Source organism: Helicoverpa zea, chromosome 18, assembly GCF_022581195.2.
Source record: "Helicoverpa zea isolate HzStark_Cry1AcR chromosome 18, ilHelZeax1.1, whole genome shotgun sequence".
In the NCBI taxonomy this organism is placed as follows: domain Eukaryota; kingdom Metazoa; phylum Arthropoda; class Insecta; order Lepidoptera; family Noctuidae; genus Helicoverpa; species Helicoverpa zea.
This window is the reverse complement of record NC_061469.1, coordinates 196,079-220,307: the sequence shown is the minus strand read 5'-3', so window position 1 is coordinate 220,307 and position 24,229 is coordinate 196,079. Positions and strand designations below refer to the sequence as shown.

The 24,229-nt window shown below is 42.9% G+C and overlaps 2 protein-coding genes across 3 annotated transcripts; one reads left to right on the top strand and one right to left on the bottom strand.

Annotated features, from left to right (window-relative positions):
• Window positions 1–611: 611 nt before the first annotated feature.
• LOC124639170 lies at window positions 612–2,057 on the top strand. 2 transcript variants are annotated; one of them, XM_047176406.1, is made up of 2 exons: window positions 612–1,112; window positions 1,263–2,057. In XM_047176406.1, the coding sequence occupies exons 1-2, from the start codon at window positions 717–719 to the stop codon at window positions 1,635–1,637; spliced, it is 771 nt and encodes a 256-aa protein (XP_047032362.1). In that variant the 5' UTR covers window positions 612–716; the 3' UTR covers window positions 1,638–2,057. The 2 variants fall into 2 exon arrangements, with proteins under 2 accessions (XP_047032362.1, XP_047032361.1); XM_047176405.1 differs by having other exon boundaries at window positions 621–1,112; window positions 1,203–2,057.
• Window positions 2,058–17,719: 15,662 nt separating this feature from the next.
• On the bottom strand, window positions 17,720–22,232 carry LOC124639056. Its single transcript, XM_047176275.1, has 2 exons — window positions 21,763–22,232; window positions 17,720–18,420 (listed from the first exon to the last, which is right to left on the bottom strand). The coding sequence occupies exons 1-2, from the start codon at window positions 22,081–22,083 to the stop codon at window positions 17,893–17,895; spliced, it is 849 nt and encodes a 282-aa protein (XP_047032231.1). The 5' UTR covers window positions 22,084–22,232; the 3' UTR covers window positions 17,720–17,892.
• Window positions 22,233–24,229: the final 1,997 nt, after the last annotated feature.

Below are 24,229 nucleotides of genomic sequence, written 5' to 3'. Positions count from 1 at the left end.
CTACATAGAGGTTGCCCGTGAAATCTTTTTATTAATCGATTCTGCATATATTCGTACATTCAAGTATTTTTAAGGAATATTTAATTTTATTGTTACTCCAAAAAGGTAATTTTAAAACTATGCTACGACAATAAAACACCCATGAATTTATGTCTGTAATTTTTTACCGACTTTATCTTCGAGACGTTTCTCGAATAGTGCATTATTATGTAAGTGAATAGTGCAAACACAAAAACGTCCGTTCTCATGATATTTGGGAGAAGCCCGGGCGGAAGGACGCCATAAACTTCTCGGAATTATGGACGCCGTTACCCCACGGTACAACCTACAGCTGATCGAATGGATAAAAAAATCTCCGTCAGCTGTTTGAGGCACGCACTCCAATAGTGATTGAAGTAAATGGATTTGTGTAGTTACGATACAGGTATAAGTACAGTTTCTTAGATAACGATAATACTTATTTATAAAGTAGCTACACGTGCACTAAAGATACCCGATGTACGGGCAATACGCCGACGATTCTGCTCACGCCGCTAAGACAAAGCGGCGCGACGTGCGAGTGTGGCGCGGCCCCGCCACCGCCGTGCGTGCGTCACGGCGCAGTCCCACGGCGTCAGTCAGGCGTGGCCACGCCGAGCGAGCACACGCCGCCGCGCGCGCGCACCGTCCCGTCCCCGCACCCCGCACCCCGCCCCGCCGTGAGCGACGCCGACACGATGCGTGAGACCGGCTTGACCGCGCACCAGCTAACGCAGAACCACATACTGCGCATCGATGAAGCTAAAACTATGGAGCTAGTAGAACTGTATAAAGAGGAAGAATGCTTGTGGAACTCCACGTTAGATGACTATCCCAACAAAGCTAAAAGAGCGAAGGCCGCGAGCAAAATCGCACAAATACTCAACATACCTAATTTCGAAGGCAGACATGTCATGATGAAGTTCAAAAATCTACGAAATTCTTACTCTCAAGAACTGAAGAAGATAAAGCAAAGCATAGACGAGCTTGGAGCAGACTCACCTGATGTGTATCGACCGAAGGTACAATGGTTTGGTCTGATGGACTCGTTCATACGACCACATCTACAGGCGGCACGGCTCCCCACTATGCTTGTAAGTTTTACATTTACTTAAATGCTAACATTTCTAGGTTATGATCTGCACTTTTATTGATTGAAAATCTGAACACATGATTCTTTACAGCAATGCAAACGAGCGAGAGAAAAAGAAATGGAGCCCAAAGTGAAGTTGGAAATCTTTCAGATAGAGGAAGACGAGTCGTGGGTGGGGCAGCAGCTGGACCAGGTGGAGGCCAACTACTCGCAGTCGGAGTACATGAGCGAGGGCGAGGACCACTCCAGCCAGGGTCGGGCGAAGCGCCCGAGGCGGTCCAAGAGTCCGGCTGACAGTTGTAATCAGAATCAGATATTTCTGCCGATGCAGGCGGCTCCTGGCAGCGCTGGTAGGAGTGACGATACGTTCGATAACTTCGGGAGGTATATAGCGTCGCTGCTGCGAGGGCTGCCTGCGCAGGAGGCGCTGCGGGTGCAGCCGAAGATCGTGAGCATGGTCGTGTCGCTGGCGGTGCAGCGGCCGCGGGATGCGCTGGGGAAGGAGGACACCAGCGACTCCGGCTGACAGACACGACACAAACACGTCTCATCGTTTAGTAGTTCATTCTTTAAAGTTTTTAATTGATGACTGTTTTAGTTCAATAAGTATGTCAAATGTTATAGTCGTTTCAGTATTCAAATTATTTTCATGTCTTTTCATTAATGTAAGAATGAAACTGTGTTAAAAATGTATACGAATGCCTTTTTTAAGATGGAAATTACTTCAAGTGCAGTGAATTTGATTGCTAGTTTACAGTTTGTGTAATTTTCAAGTTTATGGCGATGTTTTTAAAGACTATAGTAGTTTGCGTGACACTGAAACTTATTCTTTAGTTCTCAAATAGTTACTCGATATTTTAAGGTTGAAATGTTAAATCATAAGTGATTCCATCTGTATACTTGACATTCCTATAGTTAGGTAGTATTAAAAATATTTTTTATAAAAGTACAGTTGTTTTATTTTTCAACAAAATGGGAGAATGTTCGAATTCTTTGTGTGTTGGTTTGATTTCTGTTTCTTACCCGACTGCGACAGCCAAAAGGGTGGCATTTTTTTGTCTGAACACCATAATACAGAAGTAACTCTCGTCACAAAGTAAACTTACTACACAAGGATACCGTAATTTCGCTTTCAATGTCAGTTAGTAGCAAAATATATTTATTATTAGCCCCACATCCCCGCTGTGAGGGTTACCGAAATATCAGAATACACAATAGCTTGTAGTAACAACAATTAATAATATCCTGTGGCCTCAAAAACGCACAAACACAGGTAAACCATCCCTTACTTTTTTATCTGCTATCCCTTTCCCTCGCAATGTCATGGGCATGTTGCATCTTACTCTTTCACATCTGATAGTGGTCACGTAGACAGTCTTACACGAGTTTTCCTTGAACTGAGACTAGACTTCAGTCTAGATTGTTATTGATAATCATTTATACATTGTCGATATTGAAAAACGACTCATTTACATAGTGTCGGTTATTTTCGTTCACGGTGCTTAATATATCCGTTGTATTTTATTATTAATACGCTACTGTATGAGAATGAAGTTAATAGTAATAATTAACAGGACTTGTTTTTTAATTAAACACTGTATATGCAGTTAAATTAGTTGTTTCAGGTTCCTGTCCTTGACTACCTAGGTATACCTATAATAAATACAGCAATTCATCAACAATATCCAACAGTGCATTGTTTTTCAATAATCTGACTATCTAATTCGAAAAACAATTAAATTGTCTCCGACCTTTTGACAGATATCACAAGTCGAAATGAGGTTAATGTGTTTACTTTTATATAACGATCAATTAATATCTACATAATATTATACAGTATAATATCATGTTTATTGTATGTATGGCAGTCGAGTGTTGTGACGTGTTCCACGCCTCTAGCATTAAGAAAACAACCGTCGCGTTGGTAATTCTGTTTTTCTCTTTTTCCTTATGGAAAGTATTTATTTATTCAAAGTAACATGACATAAAGCGCTTGCCAGAAGTGTAGCAACATCAAAACATATATTTTCTTCAGTTGATCGTCCTTTTTTATGTTGAGTGAAAATAGGTTCTTACTTATAACTTCTTTCTTTTGTTAATATTTCTCCTGCCAGGCATCCAGCTTAATTGTTTCTGATGCTTGATTATTCCCAACAAAACAGCAATACGGACAATCATGACACTCGACAGGATAACAGATGACTCCATTGAAATAATTGCTCGGAGTTTCTTCACAGATGTTACATGTCAATATAGCATTAATTGGTGTTCACCCACTTCTAAATATTTCTAACCAAAAGTATCACGTTACACTATCCTGCCATAGACTGCAAAATCCAAGGAAGCGTGCAATATTAGAAAAAGTCCGTACCTCCGTTCTGGCGGGTCGGTTTTTTACCCAGATTTGTTATAATGACCGGCTGTCGCCGCCGTCATCCCCCAAGCCTCGCTTTTTCAATTAAGGAGCGCACAAATATTTCAGCTTCGCGACTTTTTTGCGAACATTTCGGCGACATTCAGCAATTATATATTTTTGGGACAATTTCGGCAACATGGCGCATCCAAATTGACTGTAGACTTGTTTAATCCTTACTAATATTATAAATCGGAAAGTGAGTTTGTTTGTTTGTTTGTTTGTTTGTTCCGCTTTCACGCCGTAACTACTGAACCGATTGCTTTGAAATTTTGCAGACGTAAAGTTAGAAGTCCGGATTAAATAATAGGGTACTTTTTATCCCGAAAAAAATAGATATTCCCGAGGGAAAACAAAAATATTGTTTGCTTGATGGATAGTTTGTAGATGGCGCTGTGTGTCGTTTAAAACAAGGTAATATATTGCAAACGAATATAAACATGTAAATTTAGAAGCTAAATGATACGATAATGAATCCCCGAAAATGAGGAATTCCCGAGGGATGATGTACAATTTGTTTAATCGTCTAAACTGTTTTTTTTTACATCTACTTATATATTGCAAACGAATATGAACATATAAATTTAGAAGCTAAATGATACGATAATGAATCCTCGAAAATGAGGAATTCCCGAGGGATGAGTTACGATTTGTTTTATCGTCTTAACTGTTTTTTTTACATCTACTTATCCTGAATTAACTATAATTCAACGAATTACTCATTGGTATAATGGTGAATAAGTATTAGTTAAGTTATTTCGTTCTTGAGGTATGCGATAGATGGCGCTGGGTGTTTTTAAAACGTGGTAACGATGTGTTTTTAAAATACATAAGAAGTGGAATGATAGCTTTTTAAAACGTGGTGACGTTGTTTTTTTTAAGATACGTAAGAAGTGCAATGATATCTCGCGCTTTAACCTGTAGCTCATTGTTCAATCGCGAGCTTCCCGATAGCTCGATAGATGGCGTTGTGCTTTTCTGTATCGTGGTGTTAAGGTTCGCCGCGAATTAGTCTGTTTTGAAATCAGTGGGGCCCAGTAGCGCCAGGGCCAGCCGCGGCTGCGGGTTGTTCGAAAGAGGTACCGCGGCCCTGGTATATAAAAGGCCTAGGACGGAACCCGGCCGCCGTCAGCGACGCACGCTCTCCAAGTCCACGCTGCTGCCTCCGCGCCCCGCGCCCCGCACACCGCCCGCTCGCGCCGCGTCTCTGCGTGCGCCGATCTCGCCGTAGCTGCTAGCTACGAGCGACGCCCCGCCCCCTGCTACGAACTGCACGTAGCGCTACACCGTAGTGCTACGTCGTAGTCTAGTAAAAGGCTTATTAGTTGAAGTTGCCTTTTTCAAGGCAACTGATACTAAGTGTTTCTTATAACATACGACGTCTAATAATTAGATTAGCCCCCTCAGGGTAAATCCACAGTTTCGTGGTTCCCGGGTGGAAACCTAACGGTGCCAACGACCCCGGGAGGGTGCAGACCCACCGCACCCGCCGAACCCCTTCAGGGCTAGGCAGTCAGGTGGAAGGACCTGCGAAACGGCCTTGGGGGGCCCCCTAGTCGCCAGCAGTGCTCTTTAACCCCCGTTTGTCCACAGCCGCACCCGGGACGGTTGGGTGTCTCTACCCCAACGGCCCGGTTCGGTCGCAAGACCCATAGGGACCCACTGGGCATTAAGATTACCAGCGGGCTTACAAGCTTAGGGCTCACAGTAGGTACTCACCTCCCTGACCACACCCGTCAGGGAGGGTACACATCCCCAGGAAATCCCACCTGGGGAGTTAGGTTAGTGGCCCTTCAGGCCGAAGGACACTTGTCAGCTCAGCTAGCGAGTTTGTTTGTGTTTTTCTTCTCGCTAGCGCAGCGCTAGGAAAAACACGAGGGAGGGCGCCTTTGGGGAAGTGTCCGCTCGAGGAGCTCACGTTTAACGTGTCTCCTCGGGGCATAGGTAGGTTAGCTACCCCAACCCCCCCCACCCCATCCTGTATCAAGTAGTTAATTATGACGCAAGACGTCGTAATTAACTACATCCTGGAGGTCGTGGCGAAGGACGCCGACCTCCAAAGGCGCTATGGCGCAAGACTGGCCTCCCTTCAGGAGTCAGTCGAGTGCGCCAACGCTCTATCCGACGCGGGCGCCCGCTCCCGCTCCAGCTCACGCTCCCGATCCCCACTCACCACGAGTGGAAACTCGTCATCCGAGGACGAGTTTCAATTAGTAGAGAGGGGTAAGAGGAGGAAGGGGAAGAGATCGAAGGGGTCAAAAGCCCCTAAGGCCTCTCCCCCCTCTCCCCCTCCCCCCCCTCAGCCACTTCAAGCGGTTTACAGACCGCTTTCCCCCCGTCCATCTAGGCCGGTCAGCCCTATGGCTGACTCTCCGGCCAGTCCAATGGCTGACTCTCCGGCCTCCCCCTCTCCCCCCTCGTCACCGATGGCCCCTCGTGCGGCCCGCCCAATCCAACCGTCGGCTATAGCTGGTCCGAGCAGCCGACCGGACAGCCCCATGGCCCTCTCACCGGCCACGCCTACGTCATCAGCTAGGAAGCTGAAAGCCCCCCCCCCCCTGTACATACAGGACAAATCGAAATGGACCGAAGTGTCCAAATTCTGCGCGGAGCGCAGAATCAACTACACATCGGCCAGATCCACGGCCCAAGGGATCCGAGTTCAGGTCCCAACCACTACCGATTTCCGCGATCTATCTCGCGAACTTCGTGGTAGGCAAATCGCCTTCCACACATACTCCCTGCCGGAGGATATCCCGGTAAGGGTAGTCATTAGACGCGTCCCTAGGGAGATCTCCACCGAGGAGATCCTCCAAGACCTCCAGGCCCAAGACATCCCGGCCTTAAAAGTGCACCGCCTACACAAGGCGCGCGGGGGTGACCAGTACGACATGGTACTGGTCATTTGTGAGCAGACCACCGGCCCACACCCCATTTTCAAGATAAAATCGATCTGCTCGCTCACGGGCATTAAGGTTGAAAAGCCATACAAGTCCTCAATTGTAGGACAATGTCATAGGTGCCAGCTGTATGGTCACAGCCAAGGCAATTGTTTCGCCCCGCACAGGTGCGTTAAGTGCCTAGGGGCCCATTCCACGGCGGACTGCCCCCGCCCCAAAGATGTCACGCAATGCACGGAGCCTCCAAGCTGCGTGCTTTGCGGCCAAGCGGGTCACCCCGCCAATTACAGGGGCTGTCCGAAAGCCCCCAAGTTAGCCCAAAGGAGGCTGGCCAAACGCCACAGCGCGCGGCAACAGAGGGAGAGTCCTTCGGTGAAGGCCCCCCAACCCCCCCCCGCCAGACTCAGCCCACAGAGACCGTCTCCATGGAACGCTCTCAATCACCAGAGAGCCTTCCCCTCCCTGCGTCCCACTGCAACCCCATCCATCCCGGGGTTAATGGACACCGCTGTCCCTCCCCCGGTTGCAGTTACCACTCCAACCTTGGTCGAGCGGAGAACCACCCCCGCCCCGATCCCTTCCGCACAAGCCCCAGGCCCAGTGCGAAATTCCCCTGCCCCCCCCAACGGGGAAAGGGCAATCGACATCATCTTCAACGCCTATAGAGCGTTTTTCACCCCTGCCGCCGATCGCATGGCGGCGGAGGTTAAGGCCGCGGGCAACAATGCCCAAAAGCTACTTGAGATTCTGGGTAGATACCCAGACATAGAGCGGGCCCTAGGGGCACTAAATTACGACTGAATATGGATAGGTCCCATACAACGTCGTCTCACAAACCGCGTTCCCTAAAATTGGCTTACTTCAATGCAAACAGCATGAATGATAAGAAAGAGGAGATCGCAAACTTCCTTTGCGATCACCAAATTGACGTCTTCCTTATCCAGGAAACATTTCTCAAACCCCACAACCGCGACCCCAAAATTGCTAACTACAACTTAGTGCGCAATGATCGGTCGCGCGGCCCAGGCGGAGGCACTCTTATCTATTATAAGAAATCTCTGCACTGCATTCGATTAGACCCACCAGTCCTAGAGTCAACTCTAGAAGTATCTCTATGCCGGCTAGGCATGACGAATCACCCGCCAGTGACAATTGTCTCTGCGTACATGACTCCAAGAAAGGGGGAGACGGAAAATCACTCCCTTCTCGCAAAAGACCTCACCACTCTCTTCGGCCTGAGCAACTCTGTAATCATAGCAGGGGACCTCAACGCCAAACACCCAGCCTGGAACAGCAGACTGGCTACATCCAGAGGCAAAACTATTTTCAACCTTAGCGGTACTCTTCACTTTGACCCGATCGCCCCAATGGAGCACACCCACTTTCCTCATAAAACGTCGCAGCAATCTGACGTTCTTGACATAGCTCTACTCAAGAACATTAACCTCAGGTTGAAGCAAATCGAAACCATCCACGAGCTTACTTCAGACCACAGGCCAGTATTAGTACACCTAGAATCTCGAACGGGCCTAGACCCGGACGCTCCAACTCCTACCAGGGTGGTAACTGACTGGAAGAAAGTAAGCGAAAAGCTGGAATCTACCACGTCACCCCACCTTGATAAAATCCCCGATCACATTAGCTCAGTCGCAGACACGACGGTCGCAATCGACTCGCTAACAGAGCACGTGCAATCCATAATTGAGGATTGCTCACGGGAAGTCCCAGAGTTGAGTGATCAACGATGGAAACTGCCCGTCGACGTACGTGAATTGCTAACCGAGAAGAATGCAGCCACACGTGCCTACAGCGCCTTTCCCTGCGAGGAGAACAAAACCCACATGCGCAGATTGCAGCGTGCTGTCAAGACACGCATGGCGGAGTTACGTTCGAGCCGCTGGGACAAGACGCTGAGCGAACTTGAGCCTACTCACCTCGCCTTCTGGCAACTCCAAAGGAAGTTACGTTCAGTCGAGGACAATAACATTCCTCCCATCACCAGACCCGATAAGAGCATCGCCTTCGAAGATGCCGAGAAAGCGGAATGCCTAGCCGACAGCTTAGAGTCCCAATGCTCCCCCAGCTCACAACCCTTCGACCAGCGCCACCTCGAAAAGGTGAACGCAGAGGTCGAACGTAGAGCAGCCCTCCCACCCATTGATGACCCAGATGACCCCCTACCCCCCGTCACTGTAGACGAGGTAGAGGACATCATCAAAAACCTTCAGCCGAGGAAAGCTCCCGGCAGGGACGGAATCACGAATAGAGTCATCAAACTCCTTCCCGCCCAAATGATTGTTCTATTGGTAGCCATCTTCAATGGAGCCTTGAACAATAACATCTTTCCCCAAGCCTGGAAAGAAGCCACAGTCATCGGCATACCCAAACCAGGAAAACCTAAATCGGAGCCTTCGAGCTACAGACCGATCAGCCTCCTCACCTCTCTCGGCAAAATCTATGAGAGACTTATTCATAAGCGTCTCAAAGATTATGTCGAGAGAAAGAGCCTTATACCTAACGAGCAGTTTGGATTTAGAAACCAACACTCGTGTGTCCACCAAGTGCACCGTATCGTCGAGGACGTTAGCGTTGGGTTCCAACGCAAACTCCCGACGGGGGTGCTCTTCTTCGACATAGCGAAAGCCTTCGACAAGGTCTGGCACAATGGCTTAATATATAAGCTATACCAACTAGGAGTGCCGGATCGTCTCGTACTCATCCTGCGAGACTTTCTGTCGAACCGCACCTTTCGTTACCGCATCGGCAAGTCATTGTCTGACCCACACCCGATCACTGCGGGAGTCCCTCAGGGCTCTGTCATCTCCCCACTCGCCTTCTCGCTGTACACGAGCGATATTCCCAAGTCCCGAAAAGTTAAACTTGCACTCTTCGCTGATGACACGGCCATATACTATACAGGCCGTGACATTAGAACCATTGCCCGAACCCTACAGGAGGCAGTCAATAACTTAGCTGACTGGTTCCGGAAGTGGAGAATTGAAGTGAACCCGGACAAAAGCCAGGCGGTGCTGTTCAGCAGACCACGCCACAAGCCTGGCACTCCCCCCCCTGTCACCATGAACGGCAAGCCTATTCCTTGGAAAGAGCAAGCCAAGTATCTAGGAGTAATCCTAGATAAACATCTCACGTTCGCTCCACACATCAAAGCGGCCCGCGGCAGAGCCGCCTTCGCTATGAGCCGCCTCTACTTCCTGACCAATGCGTCAAGCAAATTAGCTCTCAAGGCTAAACTGCGCCTCTACACAGGAGTGATCCGTCCCATCATGACGTATGCGGGAGCCATTTTTGCCCACGCAAAGCCCCGCTTCATCCACAGAATGCAGACCCTGCAGAATAAGTTTTTCCGTAGAATAACCGGAGCGCCCTTCTACGTTCGTAACGAAATGTTACACGTCGATCTTAAAGTGCCTACCGTGGCGCAATTTCTCAAACGCCTCACCAAGCGTCACTTCGACGGTGCAGTCAAGCACCGCAACCCACTGATCGTATCGGCCGTCCAATACGAACCTTCGCGGATGAGTAAACTCCGCCGGCCAAGACACACCCTGACCCTTCCTGACGACCCCATCACAGTGCTCCAAGAGAGCCGTAGGGACACTAGCACTCTCAAGAAACACAGACACATCCGGAAACTTCCGAAACCTCGCCGCCGAGGTACGCGTACGCGTAGAAAGTCAAACTCCCCCCCCGACCCTTGCTTAGCCAGCCCGCGTAGCTGAGCGTTAAAGTTAAAACGCCCCTTAAACATGATCCAGCCTGTCCCTTTGCTGTAGTCAGCGACGCCCTAAGCCGAGGCTCGTACCCCACAGGGGGTGCCCTTAGCGCAGTCGCTTAGTTTGTAAGCTTTTTTGCCCCTGGCTGGAGGCCTTAAACTCTAGGCATCCACAGGGATTTGTCCGGTTAAGCAGTAAACAGCCTCCTAGGCTGAACTGCGAGATGCCATTCACAAAAAAAAAAAAAAAAAAAAAAAAAAAAAAAAAAACACGACGATTTTAGTCAGTAAGAGTCTGACACTCCCTCACCGCTGCTAACCCACAGCGGGAGGGGTGAACCGAATTCCACGCGGGCGAAGCCGCGGGCGGAAAGCTAGTTTATCATAATTGCGATCTTTCTGCTGTAAAAACAACAAAGGAATAGGATATTAAGGCGGTTGTTTCGTGATCTGTGTTTCAGAATCTAAGAATAAGATTTTAAATTGCTACATTATGGTCACGCAGAATAGATTAAGAATTAATCATAGCCGTTTTAGGAGTTCATCCGCATTTTAGGTTTCAAAATTCAAAGTGATGTAACTTGCTTATATGCAAAACGCTTTTACTGAATCACCGTAAGCAAAGTAGGTAGATACATCCTGGTCCGTTATTGATCAGAAACCTTTTCCCAAAAGGTCCTTGTACCTGTCCACTCTGCTGAGAGTGCTTGTGAACAAGATGTCCCGGCGGGGTTGTGCCGACATGTGCCGACTTGTCCCGACTGGTCGCTTGCTCCTCGGTGACGTGTCCCTTGCAACTGTGCTCACTGGAATACTCAAATAGGCAAGTCCTGCTATAAATAGACATCCATTGACAGCAAAAATAAAAAGAATTAGCCAAAACCTGCCCATCATTAAGATAAGAAAATTATCCGAAGATTTATTTGCGGATTTGGCAAAAACCCTTGGGCCGGTAATTCAACGACTTTAAATAAATTAAAAAATTGTACGTATCGACCAAAAGGAGCGAGCCAACAGGCCAAAAATAAAAATACCCAAATTGTACACATACATACAAACCAAATCGCAAATGAACAGGCCACCGACAAAAAAGGGCAAAACAATTTAACATGTGTTTTAGTTCGACACACATAGTCGGCAAAAAGAAATAAAAAATCTGTCAAAGGCAAAACAGACGACAATATTATTCTAAACAATGGCGAGGCGTTTTGTACAAAAGACGACAAGCTTTCTTTTGTTTGGGCGTCATCTCCCGAAATACTCGTCACTCGAGATAATTATATCTTTCAGTTAGTACCGTGGCCCGCATCACGTACGCGAACTCTTAACTCGGTTACTTTAATTATTTTTCGCATGCAATTCCTTGAAGTAGGCCAGATGCTCGTAGTTTGAGGAAAAATATACTCAAGCAGCTTATTGCTGGAAAGTTACTATATAGTGTACCTAAAGTTCTGAGAATATGAATACATATCTTCTGATCCTTTTGGCATATTCATTGTTTCATTGCATAAGGTAATGGATTTATCACCTCAGTCGTTCAAAGCTAATTAGGAACCAAAAGAGTAAAGTGCGTTTTTGGAAAAGGAGAACTTGTATTTAATAAATAACTAATTTTATATTCCTTTGCCTGTCTTTTGATTTAAATGCAAAAACCTATCACGGTTGTTTGGTCCGCTTTCTTTATCGTAGATTTCTCCTTTATCACCAAGGTATGCTGGTGTTTTCGACTTTATATCTGGAAAGTGGAGGCTGTAGTGTCTATTATGTCAGTGATTACATAAACAATATGGCGTGGTCTCCTATTAATAAATATGATACAAATGACTTAGGTCCGGTTGATACAACATATCTCTTTGATCCCCTTATCAATGTTTTCACTTCACGGATCTTAAATCTAAGAGGTGTGATGTCATTGCGAGATTTCAAGAAACTTCCTTATCACATGAATTTGAAAATCATTTTTAATGATTCATAATAAACTTTGAGCAGAAAAATCTCGGTCTAAATGATATTCTAATTATAAACAGTTTTTGTAGCGGCTACTGCGTGTCAAGGATCTGAGTCTGAGAGTTTAGTGAAGTGTTGCAACAATAATTAATATCTAAATAAATAACAAAAAACTTGGACAATTAGCTCAAGTCCTACGTGATGAACTGTATTGAATTAACAAAGTGGGCTGTAAAAATAGCCGAAAGGCCTCGACTGGTGGAGGTCGCGGATTTCAAAGCAACTTCTAGATCTTATCTATTGTATTCGAAAATCTTTTCGTTCACAAGTTCAACGAACTTTTGCAAATGAGTCCCGGCTTACATTGAGGTGCATTATTTTTAACCACATGTCAGTTGTTAGCGTTTGTTGGCATTACATACAATATGAACTCCACTATCTAACATCTTGAGATCTATTTTCATTCAAATAGAAAACTCTAGTGACTCTCCTTCACAAAGCACTTGTTCAGTTTTTGTGACGCAAGTGTAGTGTCACCACGTGTTTGAAGTTTCCTCGTGTAACATTCAGCATGTGTAGCTCTTCAAATAAACCACTGCAAATATATTAATTTAATCTTAAAAGATCTTTTCCTCAACAGTTTTATTAGCGTCCATTGATGTCAGGAAGTTCACTACAACAATTTACGTAAACACCCTCAATCCATTCTTACTTCAAAGTGACAATTTAGTAATTACTTTTTCCATCAAAACTGTTCTAATGAACCCTCGCATATTGCACTAAAACTATCTACGATTATACTCCCTATTTTTATACAAATAAGGGCTAAAATTGCGTGGTGCATAGGGTACGAGTGCTATAATTTATCGTGGCAGGGTGTACGTGACGCGTGGCTCGGCCTCCGCACAAAAATATCAACGGAAAACATGTGTTGTTTACTTGAGATTCCGATGTTTTTAACCTTTCTCTAGCAATGTGTGATACTAAACGTTATGTTACGATAGTCACGTTAGATACTACCTTCTGGAACTTTCGACTGATAACAAGTTGTACTGATACAGTTCTGCGACTAGCTGCATGAGATGTCATATTTGTCTATCTACTTACGGAACTTGTAATCTAAAGACAATATACTTCCTGTAACAGGTTAAATCCAAAGAAAACAAAATTTTCTAGAATCCTCCTCATCTTTTTATTATCTTCAAGAGTAGCTTATTTAAATTAGCAGGCAATAGATGTATATCTCTAACTATCGATCTTCACAGCCACAAAGTCTGCATTGCAAATAAAAGCACTTGATGATGAGACAATCCGCCATCTTTGCGAGTGCTCTCAACTGTCACTCATGCGCAGACGTTCTTCAATGCAAGTCCTATAATAACCTATTGATAACTATACACTTAAAGATATCACTATAAGTAGTCTGGTTACCTTGTTCAAATACTTTTAGATGGAAACCTCTAGCAATTATTACATCAGATATGTAATAGGTATGTCCTTTTCTCAACTGCACGTATTAACGAGAATTGAATTTCAATACATATCTGTACCTACTTATTCCATAGATAATTGTTAACAAAATGTAATAACGCTAAGTAGATTAGTGTTAAAACTATACACTGAATATAATTTTGCGTAAGTTGACTATAGTTAGGCAAATTGTAGTGTTATCCGCAGCACTGCTGAGGCTTCGAGTGCCGACGCTGCGGTAATCAAATCCGCTTGCAATTATGTGTGCCTTGTACCTCCAACACGATTCCGGTATTATAAGAATAAACAATTAAATCATGGGGATTTTTAATGATATCTGGAGAGTCAAGCAGAGTTGTATATTTGTGTTATTGTACCTCCAACTAAGTCTTTTTTCACTCGCTAGTTGAAACAGAATAGAAAATCAATCAGTCAAAGTCAATAGACTAATAAATGTAACTCCATGATGACTTAAATTATAGGCACTACGAAATATCTCCTAAAAATACATGGGTATCAAATGAAACTGAGATTTACTTCAATGTACATGTACAGTGCATTGAACTAATCTTGTATTCACAGTTACAACACGTGTGATTGCATCCTATACAGCCTTATCATCAGGTGTTTGTCACCTTTCAGCTTGTCAACGATTATCCATTACCTAAGACTATCATCATCCTGATATAAACGAATAACAAAAACAAAGCCGTTGACGTCTGGATTCGATAACTCGAGGTCGAATATTATCTGATGCCACATCTCCACGGGAAAGTCGCTGTTATTTCTAATGTCGCAAGGTTCATTGTTGTACTAGAACATGAACGATACTTTGATGTATTGATATGTGTAGTACTGAAACTTACGTAAGGTATATATTTAGACACAGGCGACAATATGTCTGCTAACACTGAAGACGTGCTGTGAGAATCTCAGAGATGAGAGAGATATATTAAGTAGTTAGGTTTTGCTCAACGCAAATGCATATACCTACGTAGCTACTTACTCACATTTGCGAAACGAGTAGCAGTTTGTAGGACGAAGTAATTACCAGCAATACCTACGGTAAATTGAGGAAACTTTACTTAATATTGAACGGAAAATTTTTATTTGATGTCTGACCATTTTTTACAGGGTATCTTAAATTACAGGCAATTATTATAATATTGCTTCATTGGCTTAATGATCACATACAGTTGCCAACTCCTAGCTTGCCAATATATATTTCAGTCAGATAGCAAAAACTCATGTCTAGAATAAAAAGTGCAACTAGCCCAGTTTTTATGTTAACCCGTCGTCATAACCTGACATTGAACGTTGAAAACAAAAAGTCCATTGTGCTAATTTTATCAATGTGTCGATATTTTTTAAGGTCCTCTAGGTTCGGGTCAATTAATGCGGAAAGTCACACGTGTCGTGTGACAATCTAAATGAAAAAGACCTCTCCAACGGACACCCGAGACGGTTACGTGAAGGTTATCTGAAATTATGGGTCATTCCATTTTATGATTCACGTTCTCATTATCTTGAGGAGAAATTATTACTACACTTTACAGTGTTTCCTCGGAAACTAGGTATGAACGAACATGCTGGTTGCCTGCTGCGGCGCTGTTCTATTGTTTTTCCTCAATTTCCCGCATTCTTGCCGCTCTAGTTGTGTCCAGCGCAGTCCAGACATTCAATTTCTAAGTTAGACTGAGGAAGTCGCAGCTATTGTTAAATGTGTTTTTGAAAAATTCTTAGTATTTTTTACAATGGTTTGTTTGTAGGGCAATGCGACCCTTGTGTCGTGACGTCACGGCCGGCAAGCATACCCCGTCACCTGGATTCCACCGCCGGCTATGGCATACATTAGGCCTGAGGTAGACGCTGCGGAGTATAATACGCACCTGCCTAACCTTTTAAGGGTCGGGTCACATTCGCGACAATTACCACATTTCCTTCTTTGTACAGCAATTTGTTTGACGCTAACTGTACGCCAGCTACAGAAATAACATCAAACCGACACGTTGGCACGCCACGTAATACAATGTAAATATAATCCACCAATTTTTTACCTAAAGTGGAATTGTTTAGGCCTATTTCAGGAATTACACTAAAATAAAAGGAAAGAAAATGTTCAATTGAACAAACGCTTCCTCAATCCATTGTTTTAAATGGGGTTTTTCCTCCACATGAATGGCTCGATCGGCTAGACTAATTATTTATTGAGTGAGTGATGCAATTTGAGGAGAGTGTGAGCATGTCGGCTGACGCAACTCACACGATCTCTCGCTACTTTGTACACAAGTGACAGATGTCAGTCACCGAGTGATACTCGTGTTGCCAGGAGGATCCCACTCGCACAGCGGTACTTCAAGCTGAGAGGTCATTCCCTTACACCCACACTCTTTGTACGAACTGTGTTTAGAGACAGAGAGGGCGTTTAAGCTTCAGTAAGAATTACTCAAAGATCGTAGTCGGCCAATGTAACCTACATATCAGAAATCCCAGCAGGCCTAGAAACAAGAATGTAGGCAGGTACACACAGATCCATAACGTAACAACAAGTAGCTATTTTTCAGTGAGTGTTGAAGTCGCTTGGCAGAGCGCTTCATTACGCATGCGCGGCGATAAGCTGCCACACCCACTTCACATCGCTACTATATTTATTGGCTCACTGCAACATTCTTACTTTTGGGTAATTAATGGCCCAATAATGAAAAACGTGAACTCATCCACATTGCTGTTTTTCATAAATATTCGTATGAATCATCGGACAGAATTGAAAACGGGTCGACTGAAACGGTTCAGGTCAAAATCGCATTGTTAATCACCAGTAGGTATGTACATACCTATGGAGACGGTACTTCGGTGCAACGGTAGGTACACGGCCTCTACAAAAATATTTTTGATGTATGATAATAATATGTAACACGTGTGCTTGTGTGATACACATCTAAACAATCGACTTTTGAGAATGTAGTGAATAACAAAGTCTCATAAATATTCAAGTTCTCTAGTACATAACACACTTGTCATTCACAAACAATTGCACAGGCTAGTAACATCCAATTAGAATCATTCAACATATAAACTACAATAATAAGATACATTAAAGCAATTGAATTGAAAAATGATTCAACTAGTTTGCTATGAGCAAAATTTTCTTGTAACTGAAGCCAATTAAATGCAAATGCATCGCTAGATTGCACGCGAAAAAAACAACCATACATACACACAGGTGACGTAGATGGCGTGATGCACCTCACCAAGAACTCCATGCCTACACTTGCAATGTTGGTCTTGGCAACATAGAATACTCGGGAGATCACTGAGATCAACACGACTGCAAGATAAATGCAGCAATGAATGCAATGCACAAAGAAACTTCACCAAAGAAACTACTAGACCTAAAACAGACAGCATTTACCAATTTTGAATGCAGGTATAGTGAAGACGAATGAGCACGTATTACATTGACGATTTGCTACAAGAGACCGTCAGAGGCGACACATGTAAACGGCAATAGTGATAAAATAGCTAGAATAGTCGTGCCGGCTGGAGCTGCAGCAGATATCGAGTAGCGAGACCTGAGCCAGTCGTGTGAGCAGGCACGTAGCCTGCTCTAAATAATTGATTGATGGATGTAAAAAATAATGGAAAAACGTAAGGCGAGCACAATGCAGTTGTTTTAATGCGGTTGACGATACATGTGTTAATGTTGCCTTTTTTATTGATTCCATATTTTTTCCAGATAATTATAGTTCGGCGAACAGTTTGCCGGTTTTCCTGTTAATTGAAAATGTTTCAGTTAATAGACAGCAGCAGATTTATAATTTTATAATATGCAGGAAACTGTGATAAATGAGTCATGGAAATATATGAAAGGACGGAGGATTATATTATTTTATTTCCATGTTGTTTACATTGAATGGAAAATTATTATCTCGAGGCCTTGAAGTTTCACAAAATTCTGATAACTCACTAATACCTAATAATACCTAGTCTATTTGCAAACGACCCCGAAGTCAAATTTTATCAACTTCTAGACTAGAATATCACTATTAGGTACTTTAAAACTTTTACTTTTGTATTTTAGATTTCCACCAAGAAAAGATCTGGGTTTTTTCGGTAATATTTCATGACATAAATAAACAAACGGCTTGGTACAAATATTTATTTACAAACTGTTGAAGTTAAACTCAAAATAAGACAATATTTTATGCACTTTGAATTTAACATTAAGTAGTTACATTCATATCAGTACTATCTTACGGTACTCGAATCAGTCTCACTGAGGAATTACTTATCACTAGAGGTCTGAGTCATCATAGATTCACTTCTCATCACCATCACCTATGACGAGAGGGTTCTCATCAACTCCTGACAGCACCATCGTGTACTGTCCCGTGCTGTACTTCTTCATTTCCTGTTCGAACAGAATATTGTTGATAGCTTGCTTGATCATACTCCTCGTCCTCTCGTCATGTTTCCTCAGCGACACAGCTATGTACTCCCCAAAGCTATCACATTCATCTTTCTTTTTAGACAGATCTGATTTTCGCAATAATTTCAACGTTTCTAATAACCTGCTGTCTAAGGTATCTTTAACTTCTGGTTCTTTGATTAATTTTCGTTTTAGTAAAGGTCTGGTATTTAGTCTGTACTTTCTTTTTGGAAGTCTTTCCTTTGCGAGTGCTCTTCGCCTCGGTGGGCTGACGTGAGCCTCAGGCACGTATGTTTCCACGACTGGCTCCTGTTTGATGGTGATGTGGCTGTCGTCTCGGTCGTCGTCATCATCTGAGGATTCGTCTGATCTCGCTGATTCTGGATTCTGAGAGATCTGGATGTCATTTGATGTGCCCTGTTGAAATACGAGATTCATTATTATTAGGTACACAGTTTCGTAAAAGTATACATATATTTTTGTAAATTGAGAAAATTTAACGTATCATTATTTAACAGTTGTATTATTTAATATCACTACTTGATATCGACCGTACGAATTGCAAACAATGAAGTCACTCCCTAATTTGAATACAGGAAGAGACCCCAACCTTGACACGACCAGGAAGCGAGCTCGATACAAACACGTTATTATTTCAATGCATTATTAATTAATTAATTTGCACAAACTCGAGTTTGACTGACCTACATAGCGATGGTGTTGCTATCGGCTAGGTTAATTGTGCCGCCTATCGGAAGGTAGCGGTCATTAAAGTAGAAAAACAAGATAAAATGTAGCATTTTATTATTCTGTTTACTCCATACTTGTTTGTTGCGGTAAGAAAAATGAACGCTGAAACGTAGGATTTGCAGGATAGGAGGACAGTGAAAAGAGCTGATTTTTAATTTTAACGACCAGTTTAAGCAATATTCCCATTTCCTGTCACACCGGCAAATACAGCATAAAATAAAACCTCAGTAAATATACTATGCGTACATTCTAAGGACAGCGTTATGTCACACAAATGACCTTATTTTTAGCACTGTTAAGCTCTTTACAATTATATCTATACTTTATGCGAGATACGGATAACATATCAATCAATATCAACGCAAATCTAAATAAATAAGTACCTATTTAAGATTTGTAACGGCAAATTCCATTTTGGCGACTGATATGCTGATTCCATCATCTCAGATAAAGTTCACTTCCCGAATGATAAAGTGTGACGGTCCATAGTCAACATATTGTTATTCAAATGTTAGTGTAATCTGAGGATTAGCTTTTGTTTTAATACTGTTAACTTATTATTTGCGTGTTATTTAGGATTATAAAGATATTTTTATGAGGCTTATCTCGTGATTTGTGTGGTTCATTAAAAGTATAGTCATTTCATTAACGCTTCACAATAGTGTTAAATACAATCATTTTAATTTTGGGTTTTGTACAATAGTCAGTAAAAACATATTCCAACCAATAAAATAAAATCTTCCATATTTTATACAAATTAATTACAGTATCAATTTCAGCAATATAATGTCTTGTTGAAATTGATATCGTCAAATGATGCCCTTGTGTTTCGCAATAAAGTAGTCAATTATTTCCGCAATTTAATTTAGTTAGGTGATAAGCTGCGAATTCGGTGATAAGTGGTTGCTATGTGAAGTACAGCTTCTAAACGTCTTTATTCTGACCTTCGAAAATAAATATACGAATTTTTATATCACATAGGTACATTTCATAACTTTTACTGCTATCCTTTTTTCTTCTGACTTCGAAACTCCAATCGAAAAGTAACTTTTCCGATGAAATGAAAATGTCCTCGCATAATAGCATTTTCTAAAGTTCAAAACTCTTGCAAAGCTCTTGAGTATTTTTACCGCCTGTCATAGTGCATGATGAGTTAATACGTAAGACCCGCACGTAAATCGTATTGGACATGATCTAAGTCATAATGATACAATAATCTGTACCTGTCGAGAATGATGAAATTTGGCACGGAGTTACACTCGTGTTGACTGTTGACACAATTTCCGTGTTTCTATAGATACCATGCTTTATTTATAAAGGGTCTTCTATTTATAAGTTAGGGATGAAAGGGTCTTGTAGGATGGCTGTCGGAAAAGCTATTTTTTATGCATTTCAACAAAATGGTTAAACGGTCACTCAGCGGTAATCTGATTGTGAATAAGAACCAGATGCCTAGGCCCTTCCCATCGATTGTTCAAAGATTCCTATTTTATAAGCTATCTATGTAAATCAAAATGGAGAAGAGTGTAGTCTGAACTTCTCTCTCACACAGCTTCGTGTAACACATTACACAGTGACGTTATTTACTGTCGTCTCCAATCACAAGTCGGAATCCACTTTAATTTAATTTACTACATCGACCCCAAATTCTCTCGCAAACCAATTCATTATAATATTAAAAATAATCCGAGAAGTAAATAGATATATTAATGCGAGTGGATCGTTGGCAACGGTTGAACGCTATCAAGGTTATGAACACACTGACCGATTTTTTAAGACAAATGGCCGCAAGCCTGTCCTGAAGAAGTCTTTGTAATGATTTACCTGATGCCCTATATACAGGAACACTTGACCCTGAAGACGTAATCGGGTTGTTATAATATTTTAGAAAAGTAATGATTTTAGCTCTTTTAAATTTTTAAGAGTATGGAGGGTCTTGAATTATTTATTGAATTATTATTTTTTAAAGTTCTTTAGCGAAGTGTGAACCGTCGTTCCTACCTAAAAGAATCAACCGAACAATAAGTACGATTTATTTGAAATTCCTAGGATTTAAGGACTGCATTCGATAGAAATAATTATAATGAACTTTGACAAAGCAGTATTCAGACTTGAAAGCCTTCGTGACGTAGATAATAAAGACCAAAGATAGCCAGGCTCAATGAGTTCTTGTATAGGAGCAGGTGCAAGGCCACAGATATTATTATTGCCAAATTGCCGGACGCGCGGCGACTCCCGACTCCGGACGCTGTGACGACTGTCCACCGGTGTGACGACAGCGTAAAGTCATCACGTGGGCCTCATCATCTACCAACCTATGGTAGGTAGGTACATGCCATAGAACACTGCCGTGATGCTATGTCAAAAAGGGATAATACCTACATACCTAACATCGAAGATCGCTAAACTGAAAATTTAACTAAGGTGAAAGACAACTATCTTAAAAACTGTCGTTAGGTACTTGACAATGAATAGAAACTGAAATACAGGCTAGTCACGAGACCAAAATGTTACTCGACGTAACCTAACTGAGTTCACGTAAGGGCGGAACCAACTCGATTCTATTGCCAAACCACTTTGTACAATCTGACAGTGAAAATAGAGTCCAATTTCAATAAACCCAATTGTATTTCACTAGCCGATTTGATGCGGTTAAGCGTTGTTGGTATAGTTCATTTTAAACTTTATGTCAACAGACAGAGAGCTGATATTAGCTTGAACACTGCAATCGCAATGCAATGTTTGTTGCCAGGTGCGCTTCTAAGGTCAGTTTCGATCAATTTTAAAACTTAGGTATAAGTTTTTTCGCTATACGATGATCTCCCTGATAGTACCTTTTTTAACAATAGATAAATATGATTCTCAAAATTAATTTAGTCATTCAATCATTATTGCAGCATGCATGGCAGCAGAACATTGCAATGAAAAATTTTAACCGTCAGGGACATCATATTTCATATCATCATATCGCGAAAGAATTATAAAACAATGTATTAGGTAGATAATTACCACAATGACTTCGATATCATGAGGTGATTCCATATGGTTCGGCAGAAACCTCAAGTATGAATACAGAAACCAAGTGGAGCGGCCACCGTTACGAATCTTAGCTTTCTCTCGTCGATACGAAGCGAATATCGAATTCAACTTTTTCCGCAAGTCGGCGATATCGCACTCGAATATCCTGGCGATGTCTGCCCAGGCCTCGTACTTGGCGGTTTGCACGCGGTACAGGTTGTGCGAGTTGTCCCACAGCTCGGGCCGCTGCCGGTACTCCTCCACCAGCCGGATGGACAGGTCCCCCGACCACTCCACGTCCGACATACTCATGGCAACGCCGCGCTAGCAATCGCAGTTGTTTCAATTTAATTTAACCGAGCGGCGAACACGAATTCGGCACACGTTCGCTCGTGCGCGGCGCGAGCGGGGACTGCGGACGCGGAGCTCGGGGCGAGAGCGGCTCGGGGGCGCTCGGGCGCGCTCGGGCGCGCTCGGGTGCGCTCGACCGCTCGCCTCGCCGCTCTCGGGAGGGAGTCGCTCGGCGCACGACAGCGGTACATAGCTATGTAAATACGCGCGGCACACAGAACGGACGCCCACCTACCTCCATGACCGTTTTAACCTTTTTCTATTTACTATAGAAATAAGGAGTGTTACGTTAGCCATATTTGTATGGCTGCTATCGTACTTTATGTTCGAGGTTCCACATTTGATGGCCAGGTTTACGAACAAAGGTTCGCCATAAAAGATGATTATTTACTCAAACGTGAGGGTGTTATCTAGCCAGCCAGAAGCGAAGGGCACAGATATTGACGCAGTTTGGGGAGCGAACTTGTGAAATATGAACAGTAAGTTCATTGGCAACCTCTCTCAAATAATTCGCTGAGTGTGTTGAATGTTAATTGAATGAAATTAAAGGGTTGGATTTGGCAATATCTGTGCTTTATCTTTGTGCTCAGTTTGAAAATATTCACTTTAAATACTTAAATCGGCATTGGAAATTGTTGCAAAATGGGTTTAAAAATTAAATTACAAAAATGTTGAAATCTTTTATGCGGCTTCAGTTTCAGCACCAAGACTGCTAGGGGTTGGTCGGCTTTCACGCCAATTGAGCTACTAATGGTCCGGCTAGTGCCGGTCAGGCCGCACTCTCGCTATGCTAGCTTTTACGAGCGCCCTCACAGCGGGTAGGGGATCAGTATTCTTTCGCCGACCCTCGTAAAATTTACTACAATAGTTGATCTCCTTTTATACAATTTAAAACAAAATTCCCAAATAAAACCCTCAGTACTTTTGTAACAAAGAAACCGGGCATAAAACTTCGCCCATTTACGGAGACCTATTACTGGGCAATAAATCTTTAAGTTGGGAGTTCTGATTACGCTAGGCTGTTGACGGCCAGCGTGTGTTGAGCCGGGGCTGCGCGCCGCGGCACCGGGGCCGGCAGGCTCGCGCGCTGTTGCGGGGCTCAGCTCGCCTGGTGCTCCCGCTCGGCAGCCTCCTCCCGGGGAGGGGAGGGGAGGAGGGGGGAGAGTCCTCCACTCCCGGCGTTTTGTTGTCGGAGGGCAGGTCGTGATTAAATTAATGAAATTCTATTTTCTCCGAGGACACTGTTAATTTTATCGTTATTTATGTTTGCACATAAATCCCGTTTAGTTTGTGTGTAATTAAATGCAAGTTGTCTCGATCATCGTTTTATCTGGTTACTGGTTTAATGGAGGATCCTGTGGGGTAGTGATTGTGGTGGAACTGCTTCTGTTGCTAATTCCATTATTAAGTCGTTCATTACAAATAAATGAGACAGGTTCTATTGTGAGAACGGCGCACAAATATTTCGCCGGCTTCGTTCCTGTGAACTGTTTTGAGTAGGTACTTATATAAAAACCTGGCTGTACAAATTGAGATATAATTTATTGTAAAGTGGTATCAATTATTTAAAGGCAGTTTGTTCCACAATAATGAGGAATAAGCAGCAGCCCAGAGCTAATTAAAACCTCTTTCATTAAATTATTTACTTCATTACATAAACGAACAGAAATCTTTGTTTCCGTTTCCAACAATATTACAAGTACGGAATAAAATTTTAATTGCCATAATAAAGGAATTCATAATTAAAAAGGAGCGAAGGATTGATATTTAGGCCATTGTATATGATTGTGATATGAAGTTTACCGCAGCTTTGACAAAGATCTAGGTTCAAAATGTAGTATAGTAACAACCCTAAAAACAAACCCTTGCAATCTCAAAAATATTTTATGGCAAACGCAACTGTGATCCATGATTTTACACAGGGTGTTGAAAAAGTGAATTTCTTTTTATTTCAGCCGAGTGCACGCGGGATGGGAGCTTCTGCGGATTTCCGAGCCATTGTCCAAAACTGTCGTAACTTAAAAACAATATGGGAGAGAACGAAAGATTATGCCCTATACGTAGTGATGTCAACGTGTCGATATGTTGACTTTAACGATAGATTTTT